The sequence below is a fragment of the Ahaetulla prasina genome, chromosome 7 (assembly GCF_028640845.1).
Source record: "Ahaetulla prasina isolate Xishuangbanna chromosome 7, ASM2864084v1, whole genome shotgun sequence".
Classification (NCBI taxonomy): domain Eukaryota; kingdom Metazoa; phylum Chordata; class Lepidosauria; order Squamata; family Colubridae; genus Ahaetulla; species Ahaetulla prasina.
The window spans coordinates 69,209,634-69,221,325 of NC_080545.1; the positions used below are offsets into that span (position 1 = coordinate 69,209,634).

At 38.7% G+C, this 11,692-nt stretch overlaps 1 protein-coding gene across 5 annotated transcripts in view; it reads left to right on the top strand.

Annotated features, from left to right (window-relative positions):
* The window catches only part of CARD10 (caspase recruitment domain family member 10), a 60,630-nt gene extending 49,168 nt beyond the window's left edge, over positions 1 to 11,462 (top strand). For 3 of the 5 annotated variants that reach the window (XM_058190917.1, XM_058190919.1, XM_058190918.1), the window contains 6 exons: positions 1,938 to 1,995; positions 3,139 to 3,220; positions 4,718 to 4,870; positions 6,709 to 6,830; positions 8,721 to 8,836; positions 11,024 to 11,462. In XM_058190917.1, coding sequence (XP_058046900.1) covers positions 1,938 to 1,995; positions 3,139 to 3,220; positions 4,718 to 4,870; positions 6,709 to 6,830; positions 8,721 to 8,836; positions 11,024 to 11,231 — 739 coding nt within the window. In that variant the 3' untranslated portion in view covers positions 11,232 to 11,462. Of the gene's footprint in view, positions 1 to 1,937; positions 1,996 to 3,138; positions 3,221 to 3,916; positions 4,069 to 4,717; positions 4,871 to 6,708; positions 6,831 to 8,720; positions 8,837 to 11,023 lie in introns of those variants that run through there. The other 2 variants (XM_058190920.1, XR_009156090.1) reach the window with 2 other exon arrangements.
* The last annotated feature ends 230 nt before the right edge of the window (positions 11,463 to 11,692 follow it).

Genomic DNA, 11,692 nt, shown 5'->3' on the forward strand with positions numbered 1-11,692 from the left:
GCTGAAGAATCATATGTTGCTTCACCAGCAAAATAGGGGGCTATACAGTAGATCCTCCTGGCTATTGTCTAGATGTGTAAACTTCATTCTCAGAATTCTCAGTAATGTGAATGCTCAGTGGGAGGTCTAAGAACTTATGGTTATTCATGCCTTGCTCACTTCCCAGCTGTAATACACTATATGAGGGTGCCCTTGAAGTTTCTCCTGGAGTTACAGTTGGTCCAAAATAGCAGCTCACGCAGTGCTGTGTGCCTTTTGGTTTTACCCACCTTATAACATTGTTGTGCAAGCTGCACTGGCTTTCTCTATTTCTTTCTGCTGCTGGTTACCACCTTTAAAAGTCTTGCATGGCATAGAGCCAGGTTACCTTGGAATGCAGGTTACCTTGGGATCATCCATTCTGCTAGATTGGCTAGAGTAGCATTGCTCCAGGCCCTTCCCTTAAATATTGCCATCTAGTCTTTTCTACAGCCATTAAGGGGAAGAATGTCCTGTGGAACATTCTTACCCTTGAGATCTGAAAGCTATCATCCTCTCAGCCTTCTGTGTGGATATCTGACCACCCCCTCCCAAGGTACTGGGACCTTAAGGTTGTAGCCTGGGAATTGAAGAGATGATTTGAAAATTTTTTGCTTGGGATCCTGCCTTTTCTTGATTTTTCTTCCCCCCATTATCATTGTTGTTTGCTGCTCAGAATTGTGTACCACAAGATGGGCAGCTATATAATGTATTTAAACAAACAAACAGGAAGTTTGTCAATTCATACATTTGGGTGGGATCCAGATTAAGTTAAATTGTGTAGCTACTTCATTCTGCTACCGCTATGAGTGGAAAACATGGTCCATTAGAGTGAGCATACCTGAAATAGGCAGCTGATCCATCTGACTTCATATTTACTCCGGGATTAATGTAGCGATTTTCCTACCACGGTAGTCATTTGGTGGGGAGAAATCAATACTTCCCATTCTGCCAAGGCATAGATAAAAATGGTGATTTGCCAACAGATTTCATTCTTCTACACTGTAAAATACAAGGTGGAATTGCTCTCAGATGCCTTGTTGGTAGCTGTTTTACTCCAATCCCATTTGGGATTATGTCTCTTTATTTTAGGGTAGTGTTTACATTGTATTATGGGAAAACATAAAATGCAGCTTTTCACCTGAAGGGCAGATCTATGCAAATAGAAGCAGTCTTGATTCTCAATGGTTTCCATTGTGATCTAAAGGACAAAGGATAAAGGCTTGCAAAAGGCCAGGACATGCTGTGAGACATGCATGGCAGCATTTTAAGGGTGGAGGGGAGGGCCGAGGAAACTATTCTGCTGTCTCCTATATAAGTTAATGTTTATGTTTTGAAAATGAAAATTTAAGGTACCCTGTTGTGGAATACTATTACACAGAGGACACAAGATAGCTCAGTCTTTATTAAGAGGCATTTCCCCAGGAGGAAGAATAGGAACTAGCACATCATTACGAGAAACGGAAGTTGGAGTTAGTAACAACCTCCTGTTCTGGTGCTATATAAAATGGAGAGCTATAGTTACGGCTTTTAGTCACCAAATGATCATAAAAATGACAGCTTTTTGGCATTGGTATGTCTTGGGATATCTCTAGAGCAGGGGTCGGCAACTCACAGCTCTGGAGCTGCATGTGGCTCTTTCATCCTCTGCTGTGGTTCCCTGTCGCCGGTCGGCTCCACAATTGATAGATCTTTCAGTTAGGACAGGTAGAGGAAAAAGGGCGCTAGGAGGAGACTCTATGGTAGGGGAACCGGACTTCCGGTTGGCTCCAGAATTGAACAGGGGACTTCCGGTTAGGAGCTTTGTGGCTCTTTGAGGTTTAAGGTTGCCGACCCCTTCTCTAGAGAGTGCTTGGCATTTGTTCTGTTTCATTTTAGGCTGCCAAGAGTCTGATTTTCAACTGATGTCATTCTTTCAGGGCTTACCAGCTCTTGAAGATACAGGTAGCAATGTGGCAGAAAAGCTGCAGGAATAAGGTGAGCTGGAAGTGAGAGACCGGGGATGACGGATGGGTTACCTAGAAAGAACTAATAGTTCATCATTGATTGGAATTTCCATCCAACATATCTGGAGGCCACCAAGGTGGAGAAGGTTAATTTTACTCATCTATATTCTGCATCACCAACAGTAAAAGGTGACTGCAAATATTGCTCTTCTTTCCACTAACCCAGATAAATGCAGATTGAATACCGAACAGTGAGAGAATAATATTTTATACAAGTTCAGAAGGACTATTTTTTATTATTATTGCATCATATTATTAGAGTACAAAGCCTTATTGTTGTTAGCCATAATGGAATCTGTTCTTTCATCTAAGGGTCTCAACCTGGCATAAAAGTGATTATCTAAATTTATTCTACCCTGTGAGATGGGCTAAACTGAGGTAAAGATTGAACGGCACAAGGTCATCAAAGAAACTATTTAACTGTGGGTGATTTGAACCCATTTTCTTTATTCTAAATCCTGCATTTTATCTATTACTTTATAACACATCATAATCCAGTTGAATTTAAGTCAGAATTGTTACTTTGTCTTTATCCTACAGAAATAAACTCATTTTCATAATCAGTCCACTGCAGGGGCCAATTTGTTAGAATCTGATAAATAATCTGTTAATTCCTGTTCCGCTGCTTTCCTATTTGCTTTTATATTTTGTATTTTATTTTATCTTATAATTCAATAAAAATGTTAATAATGAGAATTGGATTAATAATCAGTGTTAAATAGTAAAGTTAAGGAGGAAGGAACCAGATAGCTGATTTCCTACCATATTGGTAAAGTAAAAATACTTTATCAGGAGGTAAGAACCCTGTGTGGTAGTACATTAGTGGTAGCTATTTCTGTGGTGTATTTTCTTTCTGGAGCTGAAAAAAAAATGCACTTTTAAATTTTATTTACTTATATTTTGTATTTCTTAACTGCCCATCTCCCTTAGAGATTTACATTTTTTCTTTAGATTCCTCTAAAACTAGTGATATGTCTTACCTTTCTCAGCGAGCTGCATCTCGACAGTCTACTTAGCTTCCAATAATAAATATGTGGGTGTAATTTTTGCTGAATAATGCATTCTTTGTGTTTCCTCTTTTCCCTTTCTTCCCTCTTTCCTTTGGTCCTTTTAGCTGAAGAAACGGACCTTGAAGCAGCTTCGCCTGGTGAAACTCAAGAAACAGGACGAGAACCTTTGGCCGGACTCTTGCCCAGGTAAATTGTGATTTCTCGTATGTCTCTGTCCACAGATGGATGGAAGAAGCTTAAAGCTGTACTTCCATTTTAGATTAGTAACTTCTGAGGGACAGTTCTTCCTACCAGGAGGTGTTCTCTATATTCTGGGACATTAAACCTTTGCACGTTCATAAGAAGTTAGAAATCGATGCTTTATTAAGATTCTTAGCCTGCCTTTGAATCATGCTGTCAGGACAGTTTACAATAAAATATTAAAAGCCTGGTAAATAATTAACATATACAAATAAATGTAAAACCAGGGAGTCTTCTAAAATCAGCATACAAATAATGCACTGTATGAAACATCCTAAAATAAGTTAAAGGGGTAATAGAAAGCAAAATCAGCGGGCACCAGAAAGACATTGGATTAGGTGGCAGGCGAATCTTCCTAGGAAAGAGTTTTCAGAGCCATTATAGCTCAGTTGATGAAGAATTGTTTCTCCTAATAACTATCACAAATGATTGGGGAGAAGAGCCTCTGATGAAGATCCAAAATAAGAATATGTTGTAAATCCGGTGTGTATAGTACCTTTATCTGTGAGTGTGCATGCATGGGGAGATAATAATGGAAACATAGATTGCTATATGTAATTGAGAGTTTGGGATCTTTCCTACAATACATTACTCACCAGAGGAACAATTTACACTGTCTTTATATGCATGCACATATTTCAGAAGCTTCTCCAATCTGGGGCCTTCCAGATATACTGTTCCGACAATCCTGTTACTCTCGACCTGCTGCCTGGGCACAATAGATATGTACTTCAGTATATCAAGAGGTTACCAGAGTGCAGATGTTTGCTTCATGGTTCCACACATTCCTTCATGTATGTTGAACAGGGTGCTGCTTATTTGTTTTTAATCTCGGGACATGGCTGATTTAATTTGTAGCATTGAGACAGTAGTGGTTTAAGTAATGCATGACCCAAACAGCTCCACCCCTTCTTTGCAAATACAATATACAACTAGAGGTAGTGCTCGACTTAATGACCATAACTGAGCCCATTGCTAAGCAAAGCCCATTGCTAAGTGAGCTTTGCCCCATTTTACAAGCTTTTTTTTGGCCACAGTTGTTAAGCAAATCACTGCAGTTTTTAAGTGAATCATGCAGTCATTAAGTGAATCTGGATTCCCCCATTAACTTTGCTTGTTGGAGCCTGCTGAGAAGGTTACAAATCATGGTTACAGGATCCCTGGACAATGCAAACTGCCATAAATACTTGCCAGTTACCAAGCATCTGAATTTTGATCATGTAACCATGGGAATGCTGCAATGGCCATAAGTGTGAAACTGGTCATCAGTCACTTTTCTCAGTGTCTTTGCAACTTTGAATAGTCACTAAACAAATAGTTCTAAGTCAAGGACTACCTGGAATCCTCCTCCTTATCTGGTATCACTCACAGATCTTCCCTGGTAAACCTGCATCTAGAAAACCAGCAAAGTCTCTCCCATTACTCATTGCTTTCTACCTATAGTTGGAGTTGAAAAACCATACAGTCTGGTTCGTCCTGTAGTGGTTCAGACCCGTCGCCCCGTCATGCTTTCCCCTGGATGCTTAGCCCCTCTGCTCCTGAGGAACCTTCTGGACCTCCCTTCTTCAAGTCACGATTTCTGCTTCAGCCCAGCGGGTAAGCTAATGTACGGAGTGTCCTAGATCAGGATTTCTAACTCAGAGTCATTCCGGGATGTGAACTTCTGAGTTGAATGCAGGTAGCCCTCGACTTACGACCACAGTTGAGCCCAAAATTTCTGTCGCTGTGCGAGACATTTGTTAAGTGAGTCTTGTCCCTTTTTATCACCTTTCTTGCCACAGCTGATAAGCGAATCACTGCAGTTGTTTTGCTAGCGACGTGGTTGTTAACTGAATCTGGCTTGCCCATTGACTTTGCTTGTCAGAAGGCTGCAAAAAGCGATCACATGACCCCAGGACACTGCAACCATCATAAATACGAGTCAGTTGCCAAGTGTCTGAACTTTGATCATGTGACCATGCAAATCCTAAGTGTGGAAAATGGTCATGAGTCACTTTTCTCAGTGCCGTTGTAACTTTGAAAGGTCACTAAGCAAAACTGTTGCAAGTTAAGGACTATCTGTAATCTTCCTTTCTTATCAGGAAGCACATAAGCAGTTTCTTTCTCTCTGAGAGTGTCTCCCCATTCTGCATCTTGAAGAGAAGCGGAACAAAACCTTGGAAGGAGGCCTCTTGCTTGCTGTTTCCACATTGCAAAGAGTTAACCATGTGGGCCAGAAAAATCGAATTCTGAGACACTGCATTCATTTATAAAAAATAAAAACCACACCAGCCCATTTGAATGCTCTGCGAGATTGCAGCAAAAAGCTGTTCTTTTCCTAAGAGCTTCATCACAGGGGTGAAATCCAGCAGGTTCTGACAGGTTCTGGAGAACCGGTAGTGGAAATTTTGAGTAGTTCGGAGAACCGGCAAATGCCACCTCTGGCTGGCCCCAGGGTGGGGTGGGAATGGAGGTTTTGTAGTATCCTTCCCCTGCCATGCCCACCAAGCCATGCCCACAGAACCTGTAGTAAAAAAATTTGGAATTCACCACTGCTTCATCTGCTAATTCTACAATCATTTGCATGGCAGGTTGAAATCTATCCGTGACCTGGGGAACATTGAGATAGTATTCAGACTGTGTGCACAATAGGATGCATAAGAAACTCCTTCTGAGAGCAGAATCCTTGGATAGGTCTTGAAGAAAAATGGCTTTCCCTTCATAGATCATCTTACAAAAAACATTGGAAATTACGATATAGTAGAAATTCTTTATCTAGACAACCTTGTCTTCTATTAATTCTGCTGTTTCTAAGAGCTTTCTTCTATTGCTGCTATCTTTTTTGCTGTCTCTCTCAACACTAACTTTTTTCCTTCCCTGATGACAATGTGGGAGAATAAAGGGAATCATCTTTTGGAGGAAAAAGTAAAATACTGAATAAACTAATCTGCAGTTTATTTCTTTGTAGTCACAGCAAAAGTAACAGTAACAATGCTATCCCCTTCACCATTTCTTCTGAATCTCCATGTTTTCTTACAGGAATGCTTTGTATGTTGTATGATGGGATATTATCCCATCACATCTGCATTGCATATTTTAAGATGTGTCCAGTTGACCTTGTGTGGGATGATGCCATTTTGCCTTTTGTTTCAAGACAATAAAAATGTCTTGGGTTAACCCCATTTTCCCCCCAATCCTTACTTAGTCCTAGTATTCAGCAGACTTCAGTCCAGACTGCAGGATTAGGTTTTAATCCTCTGAATACTTAATGGGAAGTAAATACTATTAAATTCAGTGGGGTTTATTCTGATTAAAGATGCATAGGAGGATTGAGGGTGACTGTCTTAACTTATAACTTGGAAGCTTTTTGTGGCATTCAGCCCATGCTTCTTAGTGCTATTCCCCCCCCTCCATATGTTTCACTATCCATCTTTTGTTGTTGCCTCTTTTCACAGATAACCTTGCAAACCAAAGAGGATTCTGTGCTTCTTCCAAGAATTTTGTTAATGCTGAGAGACTCTTTCAGACTCAGAGGGACTGTGGGATGATCCACATGATCCAAGAAGCTATTAAAAAGGTAAGAAAATGGACCCAGCAGTTCCCGCTACTGAGAGGTGGGGGTGAATTGATTTTATTTATTTGTTAGATTTATATCCACCCTTTTGTTCAGGAACTCACGGTAATGTACACTCCTCCCATCCACAACAACAAACCTGTGAGGTAGGTTGGGTTGAGAGAGAATGACTTGGCCCTGCACCCATGCCTTTGGTACTGGTGACCACCTTTAAAGCGCTCCATGGCTTAGGACCAGGATATTTACGGGACCGTCTACTGCCATCTTCTATCTCCCAGCGACCGGTGCGTTCTCACAGAGAGGGACTCCTTAGGATGCCGTCAGCCAGACAATGTCGACTGGCGGCCCCCAGGGGGAGGGCCTTCTCTGTGGGGGCTCCTACCCTGTGGAACGAACTTTCCCCTGGACTTCGTCAACTAGCCGACCTTCGGATCTTTCGCCGCGAACTTAAAACCTATTTATTCCGTTTAGCTGGACTGGCTTGATTTTAAAAATTTTAATTTGTTTTTATGGGTTTTAAATTTTTGTAAATTTTTTATTGGGTGTTATTAGATTTTAAATTTTCGGCCAATTGAATAAGTTTTTTAAGGGGTATTCTTAATATTATATGTATTGTTTTTCTTTGTATTTTTATTCTGGCTGTGCACCGCCCTGAGTCCTTCGGGAGAAGGGCGGTATACAAATTAAAATAATATTATTATTATTATTATTATTATTATTATTATTATTATTATTATTATTATTATTATTATTATTATTATTATTATTATTATTATTATTATTATTATTATTATTATTTGTGCATTGGAACCAGTGCAGCATTGGAATCTCAGACATGATATGTTGAAAGGGGTTGCTTTAGTGTGGGAACTGTATGAATTAAACAAACGGTCCACTTTTTGCTTGTGCTAAGTGCTATTTAAAAAATATATCTGTAGAGCTGGAGGCAGAACGTCTATGTTGCAAATTTAATGTCATGAAGAGACTGATGGCCCATAGGCTCTTCTCCGGTAGATTAAAAATGCAAGATCAGCAAAATAGACAACGGAAGGTATAAAGCAGTCTTCTCAAAGTATGCTTTTTGGATCTGACGACAGTGCACATAATCCACCAGCCATCAGAGGGATGGCAGTTCAGGAAGATTAGTATAAGCTTATCAGAATATAGAAAACCAAGAGGATTTCCCTCCCTGTATGAATAGGAGAAAAATGTGGTCCAGTTTTGGACAACCTTACAGCATTCAGTCAATAAAACGGAACGAAAGTAACAAATAAAAGGATTGGTAACTATTTGTGGCAGGGATCTTATGGTTCTGAGAGCAAGCCAAAATTTATTAGGATGAAGCTATCCCAGCCTTCTGGATGACAATTGAGAACATTCATCCTGCTTAAAATCCTCCTATTGAGTGGCTGATACATGGAATTACATAAAGGGCATAAGAATGTGGGCAACCACTTTGCAGAAGTTCAATGAATTCTTATTAAGTTGTGCCTGGTTACTGATTTCCGTGTGAGAATCAGCACTGCTCAGGTCATAATTTCATCTTGTTAATTTTTTCTTTCATTCTCTGACCTTTGCCGAGCTCATGAGATGTATATATATATCTGTGGGAATATTTAGTCTTCAGATAACTCAGAAGACACTTTGTCCCTGAAAGAGTCCAAATCCAATGTTGACATATAATAGATAATATTGTGTCTATTATATCAACTGGCTCGGCCCTTCAGTTCTTTTTTCTTCCTTGTAAATTGGTTGTAAATTCCATCTTTTAATAGAATTACTATTGGAAAAGCAATAAGTTTTCATACTGTGGGATTTGATTTAATATAACTAATCCGAAATAGGTTATTTCTTTTCCATCTGAATCACTAAATCTGTTGGATTTCTTCACAGAACCAACACTGTCTGCTGGAACTGGAGGTCCAGCTGGTAAAGGACCTAATTAAAAGTGAAATATACCCTATCATTATCCACGTTAAAGTCACTGAGAAAAAGATCAAAGGAGTCAGGTATGAATAAAAGCTCTTCTCAGAATTGGAATGTGGGTGGAAAGAGCTACTGTCTTCCCAAATACAAGGCAGAGATAAAGATTGGAAGAGAAACTGCTATCAAACAAGAGTCATAGAATGGGTGGGCAAAATTTAATCTTGTAGGATCTACTTTATTTTTATTAATACCCTAAGATCCATTAAGAAGATCTTGTAACAAAGGATGAATATTAGATGGATGCTAGGAAATAAATCGGCATGCCAAATTCATTCTACCACCTAAATAAATAAATATATAAATACCCATATCAATCATATGTTGTACATCACCAAAGATCTATTAGATCAATATTCTCTCCACCACTTCCAAATCCCATCTTGACTAATTTATAGGGCTTATTTGGATGGTTATTGTATTTGTTGCAGTTGAAGAAGTTCTCAATATATACGATGAATTAAAAATACAGTATAACATACGGATAACCATGCTAGTTTTCAAGTCTACGTATTCAGAGATCTTTCATGTTCTGCAGCCAGTACATTTGGAAGTGATCAGAAAAGAAACTGTTCTCAGGATATTCAGTGATGGACTGGTTAGGGCATCAGGCTAGAAATCAGCAGAAGGTGAGTTCTAGATCTGTCATGAGTCGCCTACCTAGGAAGAAAGCAATGGCAAACCACTTCTGAAAATCCTTGCCAAGTAAACTGCAGGGACTTATCAAAGCAGTCTCCAAGAATTGGACATAATTAAATAGAAGAAGAAAAAATACTACTGAACCCTAAACAGTGATATTTGACTACCTATCATAGCCTGGCATTTACAGTCTGTAGTATAGTAAACCTTCAATTTCATGGACTAATGTGGAAAGGTCCTTTAAAAAGCAAATGGCATTATGGCATTTTATGCATGAATGAAAAGAGTATAATATGCATGAAATGTAAAAAAATGTACAAATAGCGTCTGGACTGATTCACCAAGCAGCAGACTTTTTCAGATGTTCAGGCAGCTTACTGCCAACAGGTTGAATTTTCAATATGTGTTGTGATGACAGGAAGGTGGATCCTAACGGCTGTGAACCAAATATTTCTGACAAGGAAAGAGACGTTCTGATTTCTGTGTTCAGCACAAAATACGTACAAAAACACTTGGCTTGAGGCTTTGGTTTAATATAAGTGTAAATCCTGAAATGTAGCTTAATCAAGAAATTGTGGTTAAGCAATTGATAAATTAGCATGAAGAATGAATCTAGCCAATGAGTAACAGCAGCTAAATTTCCTTGGATGATATATGACTCTCCTTGCCTGTTTTGTCCAGAAATTGCCACCTCAACAATATGCATTTGCTATAGTTTATTTACAGTTTCATGGAAGAGCACTAAGAAACAGTTGGCTTAGCTAGAGATTTGAATGAATTAATATTGACTTTATATGAATATCCCTCACCTGTTGCCACCTGTCATTCTTTTTATATGCAGAAATGTTTTAATCTACATGTTAAAAAACACTCTTGATAAGAAATATAAATTATTTTTTTATTTTAAATTAGATTACTGATCCATCTTGGCAACATTTACTAGCACTTTCCCAAAATGTAAATATTCTTGCTTGGGGACATATGTTCTATTTAGCCAAGTACCTCCCCAAATATATTATGAATGACCAGGTTTCACTAATACCGGTAAACTCTGACTTGTCAGAGCAGAAAGTCCACTCTCCGCTATTATTGTTGAATAACAATATTATAATTTGTAATATTGCACTAATATAATTATTAGTGCTAACAGCAGCCAAAGAATTTGTACAGTGGCCCATCTGTCAAGCAATACAAGGACTGCAAACTTAGGAAACAAGAATTACTGGGATTTCTGGAAAGATTTGTATTGCTATTAGAGTAATGCAACATAATCCTGAAAGCCTGTCAAAGCAATTCTCCCGTTCAACTGTTACCTAGTGTAATTAAGGTGGAATTGCTCTGAATGTCCTTTTCCTTATTTCCCCTTCTTCTGGACTAAGGAATCTCTTCTTTAAAAGCACAGTTTTCTCCTTAACTTTCCTGGGATCTATTAGACATTCCATCACACCATCAATTCTTGGAATTAGAACATTAGACTTAAAATATGCTTTACTAAGCCTCCATCAACAAAAATGTCATCCGTCTCTAAAAAGTTACATGATTAATGTTGCATTTCACTTCTGTGTTCTTTTTAGGACCCTATTAGGGAAGCCAGGACAGCGAGAATCTGAGGTGCTGAAGAAATGTCAAAGAGATGAATGGGTTCTCCATACTTTACCCTGTTCGTGGGTATGGGTAGATCCTCAATCCTGGAGCAGTGCAGAGGACCTGGTAAAGGTGGTACGGGCTCACATCTTCCAGGAACAAACCAGGATGGTGTGGGTTGAGGAGACTGATATGTGATAGATGATATTGGCGTATTCACTCATACAGAAGAATGGCCTCTGCAGGACAGAGGCATAGGCTCTATAACTCACCAACATTGCCTTGTATTTGTCATTTACCCCACATAAAGTGGACATTTGGTATATCTGGCATGTTCATCATCAGGGACATTTCTTTTTTTCTTAAGCTAAAAAATTGGGGGTTAATCAATGAATGCATATAAATAAAAGGAAACTATGGCTAAAACTATTGGTTTTGGTTTTGTGTGGTTTCATACTTTTTAACTATAATTAATTTTATCCACTTCATCAACTGATAATTTTAATATACTTTACAAACATATATAAACATTTTTTACGTATGTTCTTGTTAGACATATTTTTGCAAGTCTTTTTCCATAATATATTTACATGTGGATTATATGCACTTTTGTACATAGCTTTATTAGATACTTAAACTGGAGAACCATTTTGAAAATT